This window comes from Camponotus vicinus, unplaced genomic scaffold, assembly GCF_025532165.1.
Source record: "Camponotus vicinus isolate PSW18456_S1 unplaced genomic scaffold, iyCamVici1.0 SCAF_13, whole genome shotgun sequence".
NCBI classification, from domain to species: domain Eukaryota; kingdom Metazoa; phylum Arthropoda; class Insecta; order Hymenoptera; family Formicidae; genus Camponotus; species Camponotus vicinus.
This window is the reverse complement of record NW_028141949.1, coordinates 7,145,167-7,167,466: the sequence shown is the minus strand read 5'-3', so window position 1 is coordinate 7,167,466 and position 22,300 is coordinate 7,145,167. Positions and strand designations below refer to the sequence as shown.

General features: G+C 37.0%; 1 protein-coding gene across 1 annotated transcript in view; it reads left to right on the top strand.

Moving 5' to 3' along the window:
• Galphas (G protein alpha s subunit) overlaps positions 1-22,262 on the top strand; it is a 41,149-nt gene extending 18,887 nt beyond the window's left edge. Inside the window, exons 6-10 of the mRNA XM_083087064.1 lie at positions 10,706-10,760; positions 11,876-11,949; positions 12,615-12,794; positions 12,880-13,084; positions 13,169-22,262. Of these exons, the coding sequence (XP_082943190.1) occupies positions 10,706-10,760; positions 11,876-11,949; positions 12,615-12,794; positions 12,880-13,084; positions 13,169-13,315 (661 nt within the window). The 3' untranslated portion in view covers positions 13,316-22,262. The remainder of the gene's footprint in view (positions 1-10,705; positions 10,761-11,875; positions 11,950-12,614; positions 12,795-12,879; positions 13,085-13,168) is intronic.
• The last annotated feature ends 38 nt before the right edge of the window (positions 22,263-22,300 follow it).

Sequence of the window (22,300 nt, the reverse complement as noted above, 5' to 3'; positions counted from 1 at the left end):
TTCCGTAACAATCTCTCGTAAAATAAACATAAAAAAAGTTTATACAACAAATAAAAAAATATTCTTAATATATATTTAATACACGCTTTTTTCGCGATTATTAATTTATTAATTAATTTATTAATTATTATTAATTGATTTTCACTGATTGATTAGTTCGATTGATGGATCTTTCTATGTGCAAAGAATACGAGGCACAATTATTGTAATCTGTTCAGAGATGATTTGTATACACATTGTATAGATTATAATTATGATAAAAAAATTTAGATAACGTTTACACGTCGATAGCATCACACACTGAGAAAAAAATCTGATTGCATTAATTAGAAATCTAGTAGATTCAACCAGTATGTCTGTTGGAAAATGGATGAATCAGAATTCTTTTAGGAATTATCAAAGCATGATTAATTTCTCTTCCTGTAAAATTTACCAAATTTTCTTAATAATAATACTAAATTTAAAAAAAAATGACTGTGTCCATGTTTAGTTAATATAACAGGAAAAAACATTAAAAAACATTAATTGAACATTAATTGAACATTCTAGTTATAAAAAATGGAGTCTTATCACAATAACTAAAAATTCTGTTTGATTTAACCAAAATGCTTTCCATCATATATGTCTTGTTGATACAATCAAACCATTTTTCTCTGTGCAAATCTGTCGACGTTGTGCTCGCCATATCTCTTTTTGAAACAAATTTCGTTTAATAAACGTGTCTTATTCTTTTACTTCGCCATCAATGAATAGTGTATTCAAACGTGTACATATTTTTTTAAATTCAATTTTTTCGCATGGATATATTTATAATTGTCAGTCGTCTCTATCACTAATTTTTTTGCAATATGATATTTCACGTTTACGTCAGAAATATATAAAAATACACAAGAGCTTACTCAATTTTTAAATATTTATTCAAATATTTAAAAATTGAGTAAGCTTTTAGGATGCACATAGAGGCTGTAATGTTGCACATATATATCTGTTTATAGTTTCCGAGAAACTCTCTTGTCATTTATGGCTTTTTAGAGTTTTATTCTTACGTACGGGAACAAAGTTTCTCTCTCGAAAAGCCATTCGCGCGCTCGAAATATACATATGTACGCGTGTATATTCATAGGCTTGTGACACCGATTTAATGCCAATGGAGACAATGTCTTAACGAGGTAATCGCTTTAATAGGGGCCACTCGTTTATTCACGGGGTTCTCCCGATGAATTGACCCAGCCTGGTGCTTTTTTTTCTAACGCTAATTCGATTATGCGAGCGTTGATTTAGTTACGTAAAGCGAATTCGTCGCGTAATTCGATGGGATTACGATTACAAGCGTATATCTGACGACTCGAGGAACGAACAGTCGATCGAATGCGATTGCTAAGTTGAAGAGACGAGGATTATACGTATGTTGCAATGTTGCACCAGATTATTTTACGCTTGTATAAGAAAAAAGACATAAATTTCCACATTAATAATGTTTATATTCGGGAATAAGCTCTTGTAAAATCACCACAAGAATATCAGTTGCGTCGGTGTAATTTTAATCGATTAAAAATTTTCGATGTAATTTTAATCGATTAAAAAAGTGTATTTTTTTCTAGAGAAAATTTTTTATTTCAATTATTCATTATCACAAATTATAATCGAGCAGAGAATCGGAATCGAACGGAAAAACTCCGACACGACTTTTGTATTTCTTATAATAATATACTCTACAAGAATACTTGGACGAGGAGAGAGAGAGGGAGGGATGTATGTATGGGTGTGTATACACGTATATTTTTGAGCAAAATTCTCCACTTGAACTTTGGTATATGACTAAATTCGTCTCGTTCACAATGGGACTCTCTCCTTCTCTCTCCTGTCGATGTTTCGTGCAGCTTGTAATCGTATTATCGCGGATTTCTCGCGTTCTCTCTCTCTCTCTCTCTTTTTTCTCCCCACTGGTGTGAGACGCGGTGCGGTTTCCGTCCTCTCTCGTGTGCAGCGGGAATCGCGTTGACGTTAAAAATAGCGCGTCGTATTTTTAGGCAGCGCTCGGCGCTGGTGAGATATAGCGCCTCCGACATATTCGTAGACGAGGGAGATGCAAGATGATTATAATCTTGCGGATGCATTTCTGCGACTGCGCCCGATCGTCCTTTCTCTCTCTCCCTTTCTCTCTCTTCCGCAGAGATACACACTCGCGAATGTAATTTATGGAAAGGGGACGAACGCACGAATTTCATTATATCTCGAAATCCACGCAGCTTTGCGAATCCGCGAATTATTTCAGACTAGCTGTAATGGAGACACCGTGCGAATTGTCCGAGTGAATTTTCGCCTCGAGAAGGAATAATCTAATAGAAGGACACTGCCGCTCTTTTGAATTTTACCTCAGACTCGAGCGGTCGTCGCTTGCTTTGCAAGAGAATTCTCTTTGAAGAAGCGCGCGTGACACGAGTAGAAAAGGAAAAAAAATTCGACCTCTTTATGTGCACTAAATACGGCGGAGAGAATGAAACTTGTATCTCGAAAATATTTTCAATCTGAGTCAGTGCGGAGGATAAATATTTATCCGTCACGTATAATTATCGATTGTTGATTCGGCGGAAGTCGCTTCCGGATTGGATGATCTTTAATAAGGATCGCGAATTTGTCGCGAGAGACCGGGAAAAAAAAACTCGGGAGAGATACGTAATGTCGTGTTTGTGACAGTCGTGTTTAACCGGCCAGGTCTCGTTTATAGCAATAAGAGCGACGTTTCAATTACAGCGATAACACACCCCGACGTGTCTTAAAAAAGGAAACACGCCGCTATATTTAGATACACGGGTCTATATCGCACGGATTATACATAATGCTGCTTATACGCGACCCGCTAAATGTTTGGATAGACAGTCCGTTCTCGTGCAAGCCTCTCGCCGTTGATACGTTGCCTTGTGCCGGCAGAAGTGAGATTCTTTTCTCTTTTTTATCTTATCTCAAATAAACACCGCCAAAATGATGGAATTGCCTAACGTAACGTACGCCTCGCGACCGGCCAAAATGTTAAAAAATTTGGATTACGCGTTCAATTCGACCGAAAGGAGAGATGAAATTTTTTATAGTATTCGTTTATCCCTCGTCGCAATCCTAACAAAATATTTTATTTCTCGTATTTTTTGCATCCATGACGGTTTAATTGTCACCATAATTATTTATTAGACATTTATAGAGCAAACCGTGATTTTTTTTTTTAATGAAAACAAATAACGTCAATGGAAATTCATAGGAATTTTTCGCCCTTGGGTGAATTTTTTTCTTCCGCGACGATCGATGAAAGAAAGGAAACGTTAAGAGAAAAATCCGACAGAGAGAGAAGTGAAGAAAATGGAAAATTAACGCTTTTAATCAAGTGACGAAGGTCAACATTATCAGGCTCTCTCTTTGGATCGAGCGGAAGAGAGAAATTCAGTTTCTCGCATCGGCCGAGAACAGAAGACAAGGAGAGAAACGTTCAATGTTTGTCGTCGCGTCGGCGACGTTAGGCGGCTGGAACTGCCAGGTTCGTCAAATATTTGCGATTCGAGCGAATGGTCGCGCAGAGCTCCAATTTGTTACATGGCGAAGGAAATCGGCGATCATCCGCAAACCGTCAGGATGCAACGGGCGAGCAACGAATCGCGAAACCCATAATCAGTCTCTTTCTTTCGAACCCAAGAGTCACGAAATGTCCCATGTGTCTGGACGAATCCAAGCTTTCGAATCCTTCTTTCGTCGAACGCGTGTGTGTTTTGCCCCTGGGGGATATGCATGTATTTTGAAAAATTTCCAGCTCGAGCTAGAATATACAGGGTGTTTCTTAATCAGTGCGATAAATTTTAGATGATTCTTTGTCGAAAATTAAGAGAGGTTTTTCATAGAAACATTACACTTCTCTAAAAATACGGGCAAAAATTAGGTTTTTATTTTTTTCTCAAATTTGGAACAAGTTAAAGAAATGAAATTAGGTGGATATTTTCTACTAGTAAAGAGGTTATTTATTAATATTTTTTCAGCCTCCCGTATTGTTATAAGGGGATGAAACTAGCTAGCAACCCCTATTCAATTTTTTATTCAAACTTTTTAATGGGCCGGAATATGATCATCTAAAAATATGCATTAGAAAGTTTGATTTATTTAGAAACTTTTTTATTTCTTTTATTTTTTTCGTAAAACCAGTAGCTTTCAAGAAAAAAAATCAAATACGTTATCGTGCACAGCACGATGCTAAATAGCATAGGTTTCGAATTACGAGAAGTTAAATTTTAAAATAAAAATAAAATTAGAGTAAATGTTGGGAAAATTGGAACAAAAGCAAAATTATAATAAAAAACTAAAAAATAAAAACCTAATTTTTACCCCCATTTTTGGAAAAGTGCAACTCCACAGGGAGGGATGTAGGAGTATATGTTTATATGAAAAACCCCCCTTAATTTTCGACAAAGAATCATCTCCGAAAATTTTTCGAACTGGTTAAGAAACACCCTGTATATATATATATTCTGGGATTTTTTGTGTGCTCGATGACTGGCGGAAATTTCGTTGTAACGTTATCGATTCAAGCGAGCAACTACACCCCGTACATCGAACAGTGCGATGGATTCGTGCCGCGTGCGCGGTTTGATGCATAAGCCGCATGCTGATTATATACGTCATCCCTACACATCTACATGTTTGATGTAGACCTAGTAGTTAAACCGTTTCCCGCTTTCCGACCACCGGTCCTGCATACGGGGTGTCTCGAGGGTTGCATATACATACATACGTACGTATTAGAGCAAGAGGAGTTGGATAAACAGTCAGTGGTTGATGTCATTCGAGAGCTCTGATTGGTCTCGCAATCAATAATCTTAGTCATGAAGTCTATTATTATTAAGTTTATTTGGAGAATTAATATATATTGACTCTAAATAAGTCAACAGTTTATTCAGAATCGATCGAAAGGCAGTTACCGAGCATTCGCATCAAAGATTGAGAAGAATGGCGGCCAGTTATTCCCGTTGACGGAAAAGTCTCCTGATGATGATCCGGGGCGTATATCGATTCCTTGTAGATTAACACCCCTTAGACGAACTTAGGCGCACGTGGTGTTTTACACCAGGCTCAATAACACGAGCAGAGTTTAACGCGGAGGGGCTTCAGGTAGCTGTTGCTGCCCGAGGACATCAAACGCGCCTTGGACTCGCGTCGTCCGAGGTCCGATACACGTTATTATCGCCCACACGATCCGGCTTTCTCATCGTTTTCCCGCTTTGTCGTCGCGAATTAATTCCTCGCCAGCGAATGTCGAGCGTTTAACCTTTAATCGGAAACGCTTGAAAAATTCGACGCGGCGTTTTGCCGATGAAAAGCTTCTCTCTTTCTCCTCTTCCTTTCTCTCTCTCTCTCTCTCTCTCTCTCTCTCTCTCTCTATTTTGCACAATGACACAGTTCGACGAAAACACGGAGACTGACAGGAAATAATTAAATGAACGCGGCGGAAATGTAAAAGGTCCGATTGAAAGATCATTGCAAGTTTTTTTCCGCGGCACACGTACCCGGTGCTCCGATAAAATGATATGATTCCGTGACAATTCTCGTTGCAGCGCGGCTCGATTTTTCCAAAAATAAACTATCATAGCCTCGACATTTTCGTATTGGAATTTTCATCCCAAAATGTCACAAAGAATCTGTCATTAAAATATTTGTCCTCAATTTAGGTACACCCTGTATACACAGGGTGTATCTGAAATGATGCACTAAACTTTAGAAGCGTATTCTAGAGGTCAAAATAAGACTTTTTTTTCTTATGAACATGGGTCCGCAAATGAACCCCCCTCCGAGCTAAAATTCGAAAATGTGTGAAATTGACCAAACACCCGCAACGCAAATTTATTTATCTCTCAAGAGAGGGTGATACACTGAGAAAAATCGTTTGATTGTACCAACAAGACGTATATGATTGAAGGGATTTTGGTTAAATCAAACAAGAATTTCTAGTTATCATGATAAGACTCGATTTTTTATAACTAGAACGTTTAATAGATTTTACTATAAGGATTTGGTTAGTATTTTCTGGTTGAATCTATAAAATTTCTTGTTACATTAACTTCTTTGCTTGCCGCTAGGCGGCGAACCAATCTTAACTTGACTCGTATTCAATATTTGCTATGAAATGTATATAAAGAACTAGTATTAACATTAAATCCAAAGTATATTTTTTTTCTCCTACGAGCAGTAGTGCCAGAAAGAGAACACTAGCTCTCTGATTGTGTGTGTTTGAGCTGCATCCTCTTCTTGCATCACTGTTTATCAGTTTAATTTCTAACAAACTGAATTTAAAATAATTTATTCAATAATCTGGATTGAATTTATCCAATAATCTTGTTGGAATTCAGAATATTAAACAGACTTTTGAAATTAGATGGAAGACATTTTAGACTTGGTGCTGGTGAGTTTAGTATTATTAACGAAAAAATTTGGTAAATTTAACAGGAAGAAATTAATCAGATTCATCTGGTAATTCCTACAAGAATTCTGGTTCGTCCACTTTCCAACAGACATACTGGTTGAATCTACCAGAATTCTAATTAATGCAACCAGATTTTTTCTCAGTGTAGGTAACGTCAAAACCTTTTTTTTCTTAAATACAGCCAATTTTTAATTTTTTCCCCAAACTTTAGGGGCCTCTAGCTCGGAGAGGGGTTCATTTGCGGACCCATATTCATAGGGGAAAAAAGTCTTATTTTGACCTCTAGAATACGTTCCTAAAGTTTAGTGCATCATTTCAGATACACTCTGTATTTATATACAATTCATTTTACTCGTATATTATTCCAATATATAAGAAAATTTATGCGCGATTGTTTGGCGAGGGGAACGATTTCGTGTGTCAAGATCCCGAGATTAAATCTCAACATATCGCACATGTACGTTTCGGATGACGAACGGTTGGCACGGATCGTGCTGTCAGACAACAACGTTGTCACGTTTGCGCACCTCAAGGTCTCGGCGGAGGGTTAACACGGGCGCGATAACGAGAAAATTGTTCTGCAGCAGCGGAGCCAGTGGGTCACGACCTCCTTCCTCTTTCAATTCTCTGGAGGTCGATAACCTCAATTCTGTCGGAGCGCGCCAATTCCATGACCTACCTTCTCGCGAGCCTATACGCTGCTCACACACACACATACAAATGTACACACGCGGATCTTTTTTTTCCTTTTTACATCGCGAGCGCTATTGAAATTCACAGCTTATCTTTTCTAAATCGCAAATAGTCAATTTATGTCGGAGCAGTTGTGTAGCACTCAGTTTGTCGTAATAATAAGGCTCTATAGGGGTTGCGAAAATATTTGTCGACGTATTTTTTCTCACAAAGATGCTTCGCACGTATGAGAAAAAATATTTCGAGAATTTCGTGATTGATGCGAGTGTAATTTCGGATTATTAGAGCCGTGTTGTTGAGAGAAGAAGACTATTATCCACATAAATATACTTGCACGATTGCAGTCATGGTGCTTTCAATTAGCATCTGTATCATTCGATGCGACCTTCTTCCCCCTCATCCCCTTCCTCTCTCTTTCTGCCATTTGTTGCACGGAAATCTTTAATTATCTCGTAAAAAGGGACGTGTTTTCTAACGTTTTTCGCGCTATAATAGCGTGCACGCGGCGTTAAGCCCTCGCAGATTGACGGCGAGCGCAAAGCGAGCGGTGGCAGTGACCCATGACCCGGATCGGAAAGTGGGTGCCGGAGGGGCGTGTATGCACACCCAGCGAGGCCGATGGGTTGGGGTTAGGGTAGGACATCGCCGAGGATCGATTTTCCCACTTGGTAGGCACCCTCCGCCCTCGGGGCGCGGATCGAAGGGAGAGGATCCCGGTATAAAGAGAGGAGCGTGCGCGAGTGAATGAGAGCGACTATGGGAGAAAGGCAAAGAGAATCAGACACGTACACGTACACGTATGCGTGTGTATAAGTGTTCTCTCCGGAAGGGTGATAGAAGTGGAGAAATACGGGGGGGGGGAAGACAGGGAGGGCGAGAGCGAGCAGGAGCACCAGGCACGAAATGGCAAGAGGGAAAGAGGGAGAAGGGAAGAGCTCCCTTAGCGATATTCCCTTCTTCAGCATCCGCTTCCGTTCTCCGTTCACGTCGACGCGCTTCCTGTAGAATCCTGCGGCATCCTACGGTGTCCCGGTCGGAGACTCCTTCAAGCAATAGCGTCGCTAAGAGAGAGAGAGAGAGAGAGAGAGAGAGAGAGAGAGAGCAACTAACTCAGCCCAGCCGACCTAGGAACGCCAGTTGGATCGAAAGGGGAAAAGTTGACACTTTGCATCCAAAAGGACCCTTTAGGCTGGTTTCTAATAACGTTATTGGCCTATTTAAGCTAAAAACAGCTGTCCAATGATTCGCGATTCGTGGGCTTTTCCTTCTCTCCTCTGTATCGATAAAACTGTACACATACACACACATTCTCCCGCCTCAAAGAATCGGATAGTCAATAAATATGCGACGAAAATAATTTGGGCAATTTCGGTTATACGAAGGGATATAACGAGATATACTATCGATACCCGGTACACTATCGCGACATGGACGGGAAATCGATGCAAATGCGATAATACGGTTTATTATTATCCCCCGCAATTCTATTTCAGCGAATTGGAGATATATAATATGAGCGGTGTCGTGTAGCTGATATAATTATATAATCTGATGAATATCATACACCACGAGTAATAATCGTAAGATCGATACGAATAACGATGGTTTATTATTATCCCACTGTTATACGTCGCGTATAAGGATACGTGTACATGACCGATATGTGTGTCTGTGACTGCTGTAATCGCGATGGTATCGCGAATAATAGTCGGCGTGAATATAATAATATCATTTATCCTTGCTTAATAATATGCTTTATTATTTATCTGGAAATAGGTCTCGTCCTCTAGCTCCACCGATGGTTTTTAATGATACGGATCGCGAATTTATTCTATCAAACAAAACGATAATTCTTCAAAGTAAAAAAAAATTGATGGAGAGATGTATTTTACGCGCGACACGTTTTAAACACACTTCCCGAGAGTGCCCTTTTTTTTTGCCACCGCTATTATCCGCCTCCCTAAAAGCGGCCCGTAAAAATTCTAAATGAACTCCAGCGGACGCTCAAAGAGACCTAAAAGCGCGAACGCGTCAAAATTTTCCCATTCATATCACTCGATTGCGATTGATGAGTGTTTTAGCTCAAATAGACCATTTGTATTTAAGAAGAAAGGATCGTTTGAATTGACTGTCCTCATAAAATTTCACGCCTTACAACTGCGTTGGCTCTTTATAGCCTTTTTACCAGATTATTCAGTTTAATTTGTTACTTTTGAGAGCCTTTTATTTTTATTTTTTATTCAAATAGATGTGTCTGTAATTTTTTTAAATTCAGTGCAATTTTTCGTAACAATTTTTCTGCACCATTTTATTATATCCGATATCGAAAAAATTTTGAAATTACACTTTTAAGAAATATATCGAGGTTTAATTCAAATAATTGAGGGAAAAGGTATGATCAAAATAAATTGATTTATTATCGAATTAGCTTCTTTTCGGACTCGCGTCTTTTTTTCTCGCGTATGACGTGCATTTTTTTTTTTTATTTTGAAGATATACGAATGTTTAAAATTTTAGAAACTCCCAGTATGTATAATAAAGGGTGTAAAAAGTAACATGCGTTTTGCAAGAAATTGATAAAAATAAATTCTCATGTAATACATTCGCATCCTGCCTCGATAATTTTGATCTATATTTTTTTACACTATGTAAATTTTTTCTCAACTTAAACTGGATCTGCATCTCGATAAAATACAGCTCGATGCGATTATCTTAAGAAAAGTTGTCAGCGCATGTCTTTATAAAAGTCTTACGATAATAAGCACTGTGCGACGTTTCTTGCAATTTCAGCGATTATTTATGTTGGAGAACGTGGGACTGGAATCCCCGAAAACTTGATTCGCATCTACATCACATAAAACAGACACGTTTCGACCATATACGGATGTGTGGAGTGGCTCTCACGATAACGATGCGGTTGATTGACAATGATTGTTATCGCGGATGTCCCGCATCGATCGAAACTAGTTCAACATGATTTTGACGAATTCGTTTGGCTTGTGTCGTTGAAGGCACCGATATTCGATATATACGTTTTACATTCTTTTGATTTGTAGATTGATACACCGTTTGGTGGATTAAGAAATTTATTGGAATATCCGAGGAAATAATCTGAGAAGAAAATCCACCGATATTACGTATAATGCAAATAAAATATCCTGCCATGATATTTTCGAAACCAAAAATTGTACAAAATACAACGTATTTATTTTGTAAAATTAAATTGGGTATTTTTCCGAAAAATAAATGTGAAACTTTGCAATGATATTGATAATAAGTCGCTTATAAAAAACGCATTAAATGTACGTTTTTTTGTCTCTTTTAATCAGTACGAAAAACATGAAATATTCATAGAATATTATAGACGCAACGGCTCATGGTTATTGTTATAATATAAATATTTGTAAAAAATATATATATCTATATAAGTTTTTTCGCAACGAAGGAAAAATGCTGAAAAACTGAAACATTGAATAAATATATTCGTGTGCAATGAATAATTAAAGAAATTATCGCTAGAAATTATTCACTAATACTTATTGTTTTTTTCTGTTTCAGTTTTCTAGATAAGGTAGCCATCGTAAAACAGCCGGATTACACGCCCACAGAACAGGTAATCGTCACATAATCTTGTTTTTTATGAAGATACCCAAGTGCCAGTAGAGCATCTCTGCTGAATGAAATTTTTCAAGGATCTTTCTATCGCTATATATTTGTAGAAAATGGTAAAAAATTTAAAAATACTCCGAAAATTACTCCGGGGTTTACGATTCGTTCATTAATACACAAAAAAAAGGACATTCTTGTTTTGAAAATATATTTAGTTTTAACATGGAAATCTTGAAATGAAATTATATTGCGTTAATTAAAGAAAAATATAATTGCTTGAATAATTGCTTACTTGAATGAAGCCATTTTACATAGTTGAATCAAGAAAAATATATTCTTATGATTGAAGATTTAATTTTCTTGAATGAAAAAGAAACAATGTTAGATAGAAAATAACATTTTTAAATCAAAGATTATAATTTTCTTAAAGTAGAATCAAATAATTATATATTCTTGAGGTGACAATTACAATATTAAAATAAGACTATAATATTGTTGAAATTTAAAATTATTAAATTCTTCTAAGAAGATTATAAATTGTTGCGTATATACGAAACAATGAACGCGTTAGTTTAAGTATATAAGTTTTGATTTGACACTTATTTTTTTTTCTGTGTATAAGTTCACGGAAAAAAAGGACATTCTTGTTTTGAAAATATATTTAGTTTTAACATGGAAATTATGAAATGAGATTATATTGCGTTAATTAAAGAAAAATATAATTGCCTGAATAATTGCTTACTTGAATGAAGCCATTTTATATAGTTCAATCGAGAAAAATATATTCTTATGATTTCAGATTTAATTTTCTTGAATAGAAAATAAACAATGTTAGATAGAAAATAACATTTTTAAATCAAAGATTATAATTTTCTTAAAGTAGAATTAAATAATTATATATTCTTGAGGTGACAGTTCCAATATTAAAATAAGACTATAATATTGTTGAAATTTAAAATTATTAAATTCTTCTAAGAAGATTATAAATTGTTGCGTATATACGAAACAATGAACGCGTTAAGTTAAGTATATAAGTTTTGATTTGACACTTATTTTTTTTCTGTATACCTGACAAAGATGGATACACCGCATGTTCTAACATGTATCGTTCTGTTTCAGGACATCTTGAGGTGTCGAGTTCTCACGTCCGGCATTTTTGAGACGCGGTTTCAGGTCGACAAAGTGAACTTTCAGTAAGTCCTAGTGCGACACGCTTTGCTCCAATGTCGTGTGACTATATATAGCCGACATATTACAGTAACATCGGTCGACGGTAAATATAAACGCAAAGCTGCGGCGGCGGCGGTGGCGGCGGCATCTTAGCCTAGCCTCCTCTGCTTGTATGTTGTTACGCCCGCTGCCGGCAAGACTTACACTGTGTTATAACGTGTAAACTGAAATCCGTTAACCGCGTTAACGCCTCCGCAACTTTGTAACATTTTCCCTTTTTGCGTTCACTCGCAGGCAGGTCACGTATGGCGCCCCACATTATTCTCTATAGGCCCACTATCTCTTTGTTGCTTCGCCTTCCACGCTCGTATAGACGTTTCACGGGCTTTACGAATCCGAGGCTCCTTCAACAAACGCGAGAAATCTGTCTACTTGTAGCTTTAAAACGCCCGAGTATCTTTTCGTTCAAAAAAGTCAATATGTTGGCAAATAATTACCCTTAGAGGCTTGTTGAATCAAGATTTGTAGAATCAAAAAGGAGATTCAATGATACAATTTATATAGTTTCGTGATATTATTCCTCTAAGTACCTAATTTTTTTTCTAAATAAGGGAGGGATTGTAATAAAAATGGATCATTAAGCGCGATGTTACGGTTGATCATTTTATCGAGTATGTTTCTCTTACAGTATGTTCGACGTTGGTGGCCAGCGAGATGAAAGAAGAAAATGGATACAGTGTTTTAATGACGTTACGGCAATTATATTCGTCACGGCGTGTAGTAGTTACAATATGGTCCTCAGGGAAGATCCTACGAAGCTGAGACTCAGAGAGAGTCTCGACCTTTTCAAAAGTATCTGGAACAATCGGTACACAAACTTCAATTTTCATCTCACTCTTAAAAACCGCGATAAATCCAATATTCACTCAATCTTTTCTCTTCTTTCTTTATAGATGGCTCCGGACAATTTCTGTGATCTTGTTCCTAAACAAGCAAGATCTCTTAGCGGAGAAAGTCAAAGCAGGCAAGCACAAACTCGAGGATTACTTTCCGGAATTTGCGCGTTACCAAACCCCAGTCGAACCTGGGGTGGTCGCGGATCCCACGGAACCGCCTGATGTCATAAGGGCCAAGTACTTTATCAGAGATGAGTTTCTCGTAAGTATAAAATAGTAGAGAGTAGCAGAGTTTCGGTTGGCGACTGATATCCGAGACGCTTCAAGATGTTGCTTGTTTTTCTAGCGCATAAGTACGGCGAGCGGTGATGGCAAGCACTACTGTTACCCGCACTTCACATGCGCCGTTGACACGGAGAACATCAAGAGAGTGTTCAACGATTGCCGGGACATCATCCAACGGATGCACCTGCGTCAATACGAGCTCTTGTGACTTCGTTCCTGCCGACGTTTCCTGTCATCATCCGTTAACCTGACCGTCACGCTCGTGCTGCGCCTCGAATTGCGATCACTGTGAGCAAGCGAATGAGCAAAGACCCGCGAGACTCGTCGCGAAAGCATTCGCTGCCAATCAGGTAACGCGCGCGCCGAGGGCTTCCTCCGGGATCGGAAGCATAGTCGGCGGGATGGACGACCGCGTTCATCGAGAACTCGCCAGCAGACATAGAAAGAGAGAAAGAGAGAGAGAGAGAGAGAGAGAGGGGACTCTGCAAATCGATCGCTCCATTTCTTTTCGCCGACAAGATTCAGAAAGATGAACCGATACGCCGATACATACTGCTGCTGAATCTCTCGTTTCACCGTCTGAAGTCTGTCTCTCGCGAACGAAGCGTTCCCTCTCGCATGGAATAAATCGTAAAATCGTGTAAACCGCGCGTCGATGCGTCGTCTTGCAGTCGTTCGACGAAAATGAACGAGCGGCCCTTCCAGTGGGCGTATTCTCGAACGGTTACTCGACTCTCTTTTTGAGTTAGATGAAAGAGTGTGCTGAACACTCGTCGTCGTCGTCGTCCGAACGACGATGACGGGAACGAAACTCTCGCGCTCGATCGTGCGTATGAACCATTTACCTCGTTACCGTTAATTTTATTCCTATTTGCGTGCAATTCCGTTCAGGAAACGCGCGGATCCTGTCGTAAACGTGGGCCAACGTCGTCATCGGGTGTGATTCGAGTGACGATTCTCTTCTCGTTCAACACACTCTTGACGTGAATTATTATCGTTATCAGCTTAGCGTTAAGGATGTTTCCTAAGACTTAGGCGAACCTCTCCGGTGAAAAGAAAAAAAAAGAAGAAGAAAAACTTTTATTCGTTTTTAACTTTCTCCCCTTTACTCGTTTTCGAATCTCCGCTACTACCCTTGCCTAGCTCCTTACATCTCGCTTAGAATCTCTGTTATCTCCCGTTTTCTTCTTTTACTTTCGTTGAGTTTTCGAATTTCGAATCTCAATTCCTTTTATTATTATTATTATTATTATTATTATTATTATTATTATTATTATTATTATTATTATTATTATTATTATCATTGGCCTGACCCGTAGAAGTGTCTCAGCCGCGCCCTTTTTACGAGAAGAGTATTTTGTGACATTTTACAGTATTTCGAAGAGCGTTTTAATTATATAAATATGTATCGAGTATGTACAGGGTGACCGTCCACGGATTCTCATCGTTTTTTACGTACATTTCTTATCGATCGAGGTCTCTCACGGATACGGACTTTCCCCCTTTTTTTCTTTTTTTTTTTTCGCTACCAACAATATACATATATATATTGTAAATGAAGTTACTTTTTTTTCTTTTTAGTTTTTCTGTACTTAGGCACGCGCACTACCGCAACAATAATAATAATAACGTCTAGCCGTCTAGCGTACATTCTAGCCCACGTAAATGAAATGTGCCACGTTCAAGTTCTTCGTTATCATGCGCATGCAAGTATAATTTTGCGATACGTTGCACGCACAACGTTTTAAATTCGTGTAAAAATTTAATTGTTTTTACTTTGGCACTGAATTCGCATCTCATTTTCGGAGAGATCGTCGCGCCCCGATGATACGTTGATGGTAACGTGTACAAATTTTTACGCGACTGACCCGACAGTCAATCACGATGTGGATCATTCTTACGGCGAATGCCCCGGCTCCGATGTGCAAGAATTTCATCTCCCACGCGCCGTCATAATTGCATCCACTTCCCTCGTCGCTACTTGAATATTTTCTATCTAGTAAATTATTTATCAATTTTTCCTTTAAATTTAACTTTTGCGTACTTTAGTTGACGTTATATCAAAAGATAACGAAATACTTGCGCGTCAATGACGTACACATAGATCAAGTACATCACTTTAAATTTGAAGAGACAACTAATCTAATTGGCCAGCTCTAATTGGCCAGCTGCTTTATTCCAGCCATCTTTCTATCGAAAATGTGGAAATCGAATATTTCTTTACTATAGTATTTATTTAAAGATCGTATTTATAATTATTATATAATAATTTAAAGAGAAAAACTAAATTTTAACGATGTGCAAGTCTTAAAGTTTAGCATTGTGTATTATAAAAGAATTCATTGTATATAATTACTGATGAAGAAAAAGCAAAATGTAACGTATAATATTAAGGAATAATGCATCTTGCTAGCTTGAAATTAAAAAACAATCATGCATTGAAAAGGAGGAAAGATTTTAAAGAAAATCTTCACACATTTATACCGTCAATTATCGATTTCGATCTTGTTTTAAAAAATCGAGAATGCTTGATCTATGTGCGTGGATCATTGTGTGCTCGTGTTTCGAGGGTATAATGCGTATACGATAGACACATCGCCATGTTTTGCATATGTATACCATCGTATATTGCGATTGTCGTCTATAAAAGATTCTGCGGGATCAAAAGCGAGAATAAAAAAAATTCCATATAATTGCGCACATAGGGCACATTCGCATACACACATACACACATTTTTGCTCGATTAACCCTTTAGCTACATGTATAGGCGCATCTAGCAAGGTTCGAAATATTTGCAGCAAAATTTTAAGCCGATATATTTGATTAATCTTCTTTTCATGATTTTTCAAGCTTTTTTTATTTATCGTATAGCTATTTTAATAAACGTGGATATTTTATATTTACACTGATCGCAACGCATTTCTATCCTGATTAAAAAAAAAAAAAAAAGAAACTTTTAAATATTACAGCCAAAGGGTTAATCAATACGCCATGATTTTTTTACAGGAATAAAAGCGAGTGAAATAAGCGAGGTTTTGTGTAGCATATTGTAACACACTCGGCCGTTATTCCTATTCTTTTTGATTGTTAATCGTTCCTATATAATCCTGTATAATCTAATATTTCTGTCGTAACGAGGCTATATGTGATTCCACATGTTGGACTTAATATTACATTGGATCTGCAAAAGTATTTTTAATACTCGAGTATCGGAGAAGTTTCGTTTCGATTATCTGTACAAACGATTACGCGACTCGATCTTTGTCGTCGCCGTTTCATTCAGTGACGTTTTACTTAGAGATTTATTCACTGTTTTGTAAATTAATCTATTAAATTAAATTACCTCAAGCGCGATTCTTGCACTTTTTTCATCGTGACTCGACGAGAATAGGAATTTCGGGGCATTACATAACTGGTATCCTCTACACACGCCGACGTGTCCACAACTACGTAACTGTAATTTCATATATCGATGTACGTGTATAAATACGTAGAGTGGTACGAATAAGGCGATGGAAAACATTTCGCGCAAACGAAATTCTTCTCTGCTCTTTTTGCGCGATAGATAAAATTAAATGTGTACCGTTTTCGCATTTAGTGTCCGCCGATGTTGCAGAATTAAAATTTGAAAAATTCCAATCTGACTCTATAAATAAGCAGCGATACAAATCACTTTGGCGGAGAGAGGAAGTGATACAGCCGCCTCGTTCGTGTCACTATGTACACTTGCATCTCTATCGTACTAATACATAATAGACACACAAGAGCCATAGTTTGTAACGTTATTTATAACTTCGCGAGACGTTATTTTTACTATGTGACTAATGTGACTGATATGATTGAGAGGGAGAGAAAGAGAGAGAGAGAAGAGATGCGTGAAAGAAGAGATCGAGCAGAGGGAAGAATCTTTCTTCGCTCGATTATTATGTATCGACAACTTCCGTGGAACTTGAATGTTCACACCCGGCACAAAGTCAAGTAGAAGCGAGTGTAACGAGAGTAATCGGTAATCTCGCCGCGGGTATTCTCGTTCCTATTTCCCCTCCTTTCCCCTCCTTCCTCTTTTCCTTTTTCCGTAGTATACGAATCACCAAATGCGCCCTGATTTCTGATTTCGAGAGGTTTACGTAGTGCGACGTCGAACGGAAATTAGCGCGAGCAAGAGACAAATCGAAGTCACGTAATAACGAATTTCTATTGTCCACGTTAGAAGGAGAAAAAGTACGTGCGTGTATGTGTATGTGTGAGGCGCGCAAGAACGCTATTATTCATCTAGACTAAATAAGGAAAAAAAAGGAAGAATGTTGGCATAGCGTTTGTGTGCTCATGTGCATATGTGTGCCTGCGCGCGTGCATGCGTGTACGCTAAAACGACGTAGGGAATGCGATGTACCGAATAAAGAGTAAATAGTCGAGTTACGTGGCCCATGATTATGTAGCGCGACATATACATACACACACACAATCGCATACTCACACGTATACATACGCCGAGATCGCACAAGTTTTTCTTTTCTTTTTCCTGTACGTAAGCGTAAAAAGGCGGCGAAAATATCTATATATACATATTATACATAATATGTACATGTATGTATACAATATACACATATATACATATAATATTATATATAACATATATAATATCTATAAAATATATATATATTTATTATATATATATGTATATTTATATATACATGTATATGTATAATATTTCGCGAGCGCGCGAAGATACGTTATTATTTGTAAATAATTAATGACTGTCAGATTCCGCGTGTGATCGCGACAAAAAGCAATGACGTTATGATTTTGATGTGTGGACGTTGAAAAGATTGCGTATCTCATCTAATTTAAATCGAGGGACAAGCTATATATGAATAAGAGTAACGCTAGGGGAGATGATCGCGTCGAAATCCCGATGAAACGCCGTCACTCGTTGACGATTCAGCGCGAGGTAAACAACAGCGATTGTAAAGCGACCGAGTATGTATTTAAGTTGACGAGGGGCGCGTAAAGGAAAGCAATCGATGCTACAAACGCCAATCGTTGATAGAGAAAATAAAATGAAATAAATGCAGCACACGTTGTCCGCGAAGCGCATTATTGTTTCGTCCTTAGCAATATTCTTTGTGGACCACGTCGCAGATTATGTAGCCTTAAATAGCGAAAGTGAAAGTAGACGTGTGTTGGAATTGGAATTAGCGTAACGGAAAAGCGGGGAGACATGAGGAAAATTCGAAGTAATCGCCATTAAAAAACTATAATTGCTGGGCTATTGCTAACTATCCTTGCATTCGACGATCTGCGGCTCGGTTGCACTAATTAACCCGGTCATCACCAGATTTCGATAAATCCATTCTTAAAAAGAAGAAGAAGGAACTAGGCCAGATAATACAAAATTTTAAAAAAATTTAAACAGATGTCTGAAATATTAAAATGATGAGAGAAATATGTATATTTTTTTTTTAGAAATTGTGTTGGCTGTACAAGTTAGAGATAGCTAATCCGGATTGTATCAGTACAACTGAGCCTGCGATAATCTGCGATGCGATAGTTGAAAAGTCGAGATTCGCTTTGGAATTCGAGAGCGTTATGCATTTCCAATGAGAGCACGAAACGTCTACTGATCGCGTGTGCGTGGCTGGATGCTGTGTGCCACGGATTAAGATTAGATCACGAGCGAATCATTATTGTCGTTACGCTGTTATTCAATAAACAATCTCCTCGCATTGTCGCAAATTTTATTAAAAGTGTGAATAGTATCATTGTAACATTAATTATATATTATTGTATCATCGCGTGACGGACGATTGTCGTGAATCATTATTAGGGACTGACCTATTGTAAGTAGCGACTTGCGCGAGTTTTTCACGTTACGTGTCAACGAGAGATTTGCAGAATCGGATTAAATTATGCATCAAAAAATCTCGAAACTTTACAGACTCGTCGTCAAATTGTTTGATCGACGTCCGACGAGCGCGACTTTGCTTTTGTAAGAGATTTATCTCGTGAAATTTTATATTCTAGTTTTATATTACATGTTATATATATTTTTTTTCAATCCTGAGAAAGTTTTTTGCGATTTTTCGAAAAATTGAAACCAAAAATTTAATTTTATTACGCGAGCTAGTGCGTCTTTCATTCGGTCGAGAGCGTTAGAAGCGAATGCTGAGAGTTTCCGTTAAGATAAAATTTATACAGCACACGCGCTTGCAATTCCATCTGTCACGAATAAACTGTATTTGACAATTAGTTTTAAATAACGAGCTACCATTCAATGCCAGAGATGCACTTTGCTCTTGGACGATTTCATCGGCGGATTCGGAAACGGTTCGTCATATTCGACAAATGTTATCGTTTGGTCCGATGCGTTACATATATATGGAAGAGAAAAAGAATAAATATATGTACATATATATATATATTTGTTTTATTTATTAAAATTTTTATTAAACAATTATTATTAAATTTTTATTAAACAAAAAAAAAGAATGCGACTCGCGCGCGCGTTATTCTTTGACAGCTGATCGAAATATGTGACAAGTTGACGTTCTCCCTTGGAAGATGCGAATCTCTTTCAGCTCGAATCTCGATGAAATCGTTCAAACGTGGCATAAAATTTTTCGGAGCTGGGCCAGCACTATCTCTTATCGCTCTTCCAGTCGCGGAGAGGGAAAGGAAATGTTCCATTATCTTGTATCTATATCATGGTTCCACCATGGTTCCATAGTGAATCGTGCCTTTCTGTACTTTTCTCAATCATTTCGTTAGTTCTTCGTCATTTGTCGGAAAATTCAATTCCTTTCGATCATGATAGGTAAATTATAGAAACGTGGAGCGATCTTACGTTCGTCGTATATCATAAGATTTAATCATACGTACGTGTAAAAATCTGATTCCTACCTAGATATGTTATAAAATATCAAAAAATACACGCACATATATTATTATTTGCATAATTATTTTTTTTTCACTTTTTTACATTGCAGTGTGTAACAAGATTGTATTTATATCGAGGATTTCATCAGAGGGCGGTGTATCCCTAATTTCAATATCAAAATTAAAATTAATTAATATTTTGCAATCGAGAAATTTTTATGATAAAATTCGAATTTTAAAACATTTTTTTCTCGATCTTGTAGAATGCAATTTTGGGCTTATGCCCTCTGTGATGAAAATACCCTCGGTATGTGATCTCGCAGATAAATATGTATGATTTTTTAATGTAAAGTCGCTCCGTCGTTTTAGGAGAAAATTTGAGAAGCAAGAGAAAGAAGCTACTTGTGCCTCGAGCGCGTCATCTGTTCTAGAAATTAAGTAATTAATCGAAATGATGTCATTTCTATAAGGATATATGTGTGGTGAACGATCGTCAGTGCTATTTGGAATTTGACTTTTTCTAGTCTTCGATAGCGGTTCGCTGGGCTCCACATTTTTATAAAGCGTAAAGTATCGCCGTTAAATATAAATCATCGCGGTATTAAATTTAATGCTACACTAATATATATATACATATATATATATATATATATATATATATATATATATATATATATATATATATATATATATATATATATACAGAAAAAGAGAGAAAGAAAAAGAATATATGTGTGAGAGAGAAAGAGAGACATGGGGTTCATTTATCATATCCTAGAGAGAAAAAATTACATTCAATAAATTATAGGAGGGTCGACTGCGAAATATTAAAATGCAAAGAATCACAATTGGAGACGACTGGCGTGCACTACGTCATTTTATAAAGATAATCATCTTTAATCCAAACTGTGTTTTGACAACAAAAAACGACAGATTGCTGATAATTTCACGTAAACGTGAAGAAAATAGGAAGAGAAAAAAAAATTACGATCAATCATGTCTTCTTGTGCCCCATTTTCTCTCGTATCTTCAATTCATTCGTTATTGCGTGTCTCTTAGAAAGATGTCTAGTTGAAGACTTAAAAATGAATTATTCTTATTATTATTATTATTATCAGTGCGAGAGAGAGAGAGAGAAAGCGTGAAATATAAGGTATCTTTGATGGTGACATTTAATAAGTGCTATATTAATTTAGGAGTGACGCAAATCGAATGAGAGTACGCGATGTGAGTGAGTGATGAACTCGTGACATTCGTTAGGAAATCAAATTCATATTGTTCGTGCCACGATTTCCACCAACTTCGATTATATTCGTCACCGTGGCTTTGTAATTCCGAAAAGAATTATATTGATGTGTAGAGAGAGAAGAAGAGGAAGAAAGAAACAAGATGAGGTGATTAGTATCTCGCGCGTACAGTGCAATTAACAAAGATAAAAAATACATATATATATCATATACATATATATATATATATTTTTTTTTATGCTATCGTAAATAAAGTATGCAAAACGATCAAACACACACGGTGAAGGCATAATTAATTAAACGTGCACGTACATCTGCCGGTGCCATTGAAATGCGAATCGTGGAACGAACAAATAGGGGATAATAACAGATATACATATATATATAAATAAATATAAATAAATATTATATAAATATATAAATACAATTCATTGAATCAATCACGGATCGAGTGTGCGTTGCGTATATATTATGACATTATGAGCGATGTGCGTATGGGATTGCGTGCGTGTATTAAACATGTTATTAGATTACGAGGAAAATATTTCATTCTCATTCTGTGATGACTGTCTACTGAATACAAGAGACGAGAGGAGAATAAGAGATGTTTACATAAAGTCTTAAGGCTAATGGATTAATCGATTGATTTAGCAAATAAAAATTTAATTAACAGTCGTTGTACTAACTTGCGCAAATGAGAGAGAAAGAGAAAAAGGAGAAATGAATCTTTATAGACGTAAGAAGATGCGTGTGTATGTGTCTCTCGTTCGTTACGTGTGTGAAGAAGAAGAGGAAGTGGACACGATAAACACATCGCGCGCAAACATAGAACTTTAATATGTTAAAAGAAAAAAAAAAGAAGATAAAGAGAAAAACCGAGAACACAGCTGTATCCGAATTGCGGCGAGAAGAGAGAACAGTATGATTTGTATACTGTATAACTTTAGTCGTTTATCATTGCTTTCGAGAATATATAAGAGTTATGTGTGTATAAATTATTATGTGTAATTAAACAGAAGTCATTTAGTAAATTTTCTTATAAGCGTATATCATATATTATATAGAGAAA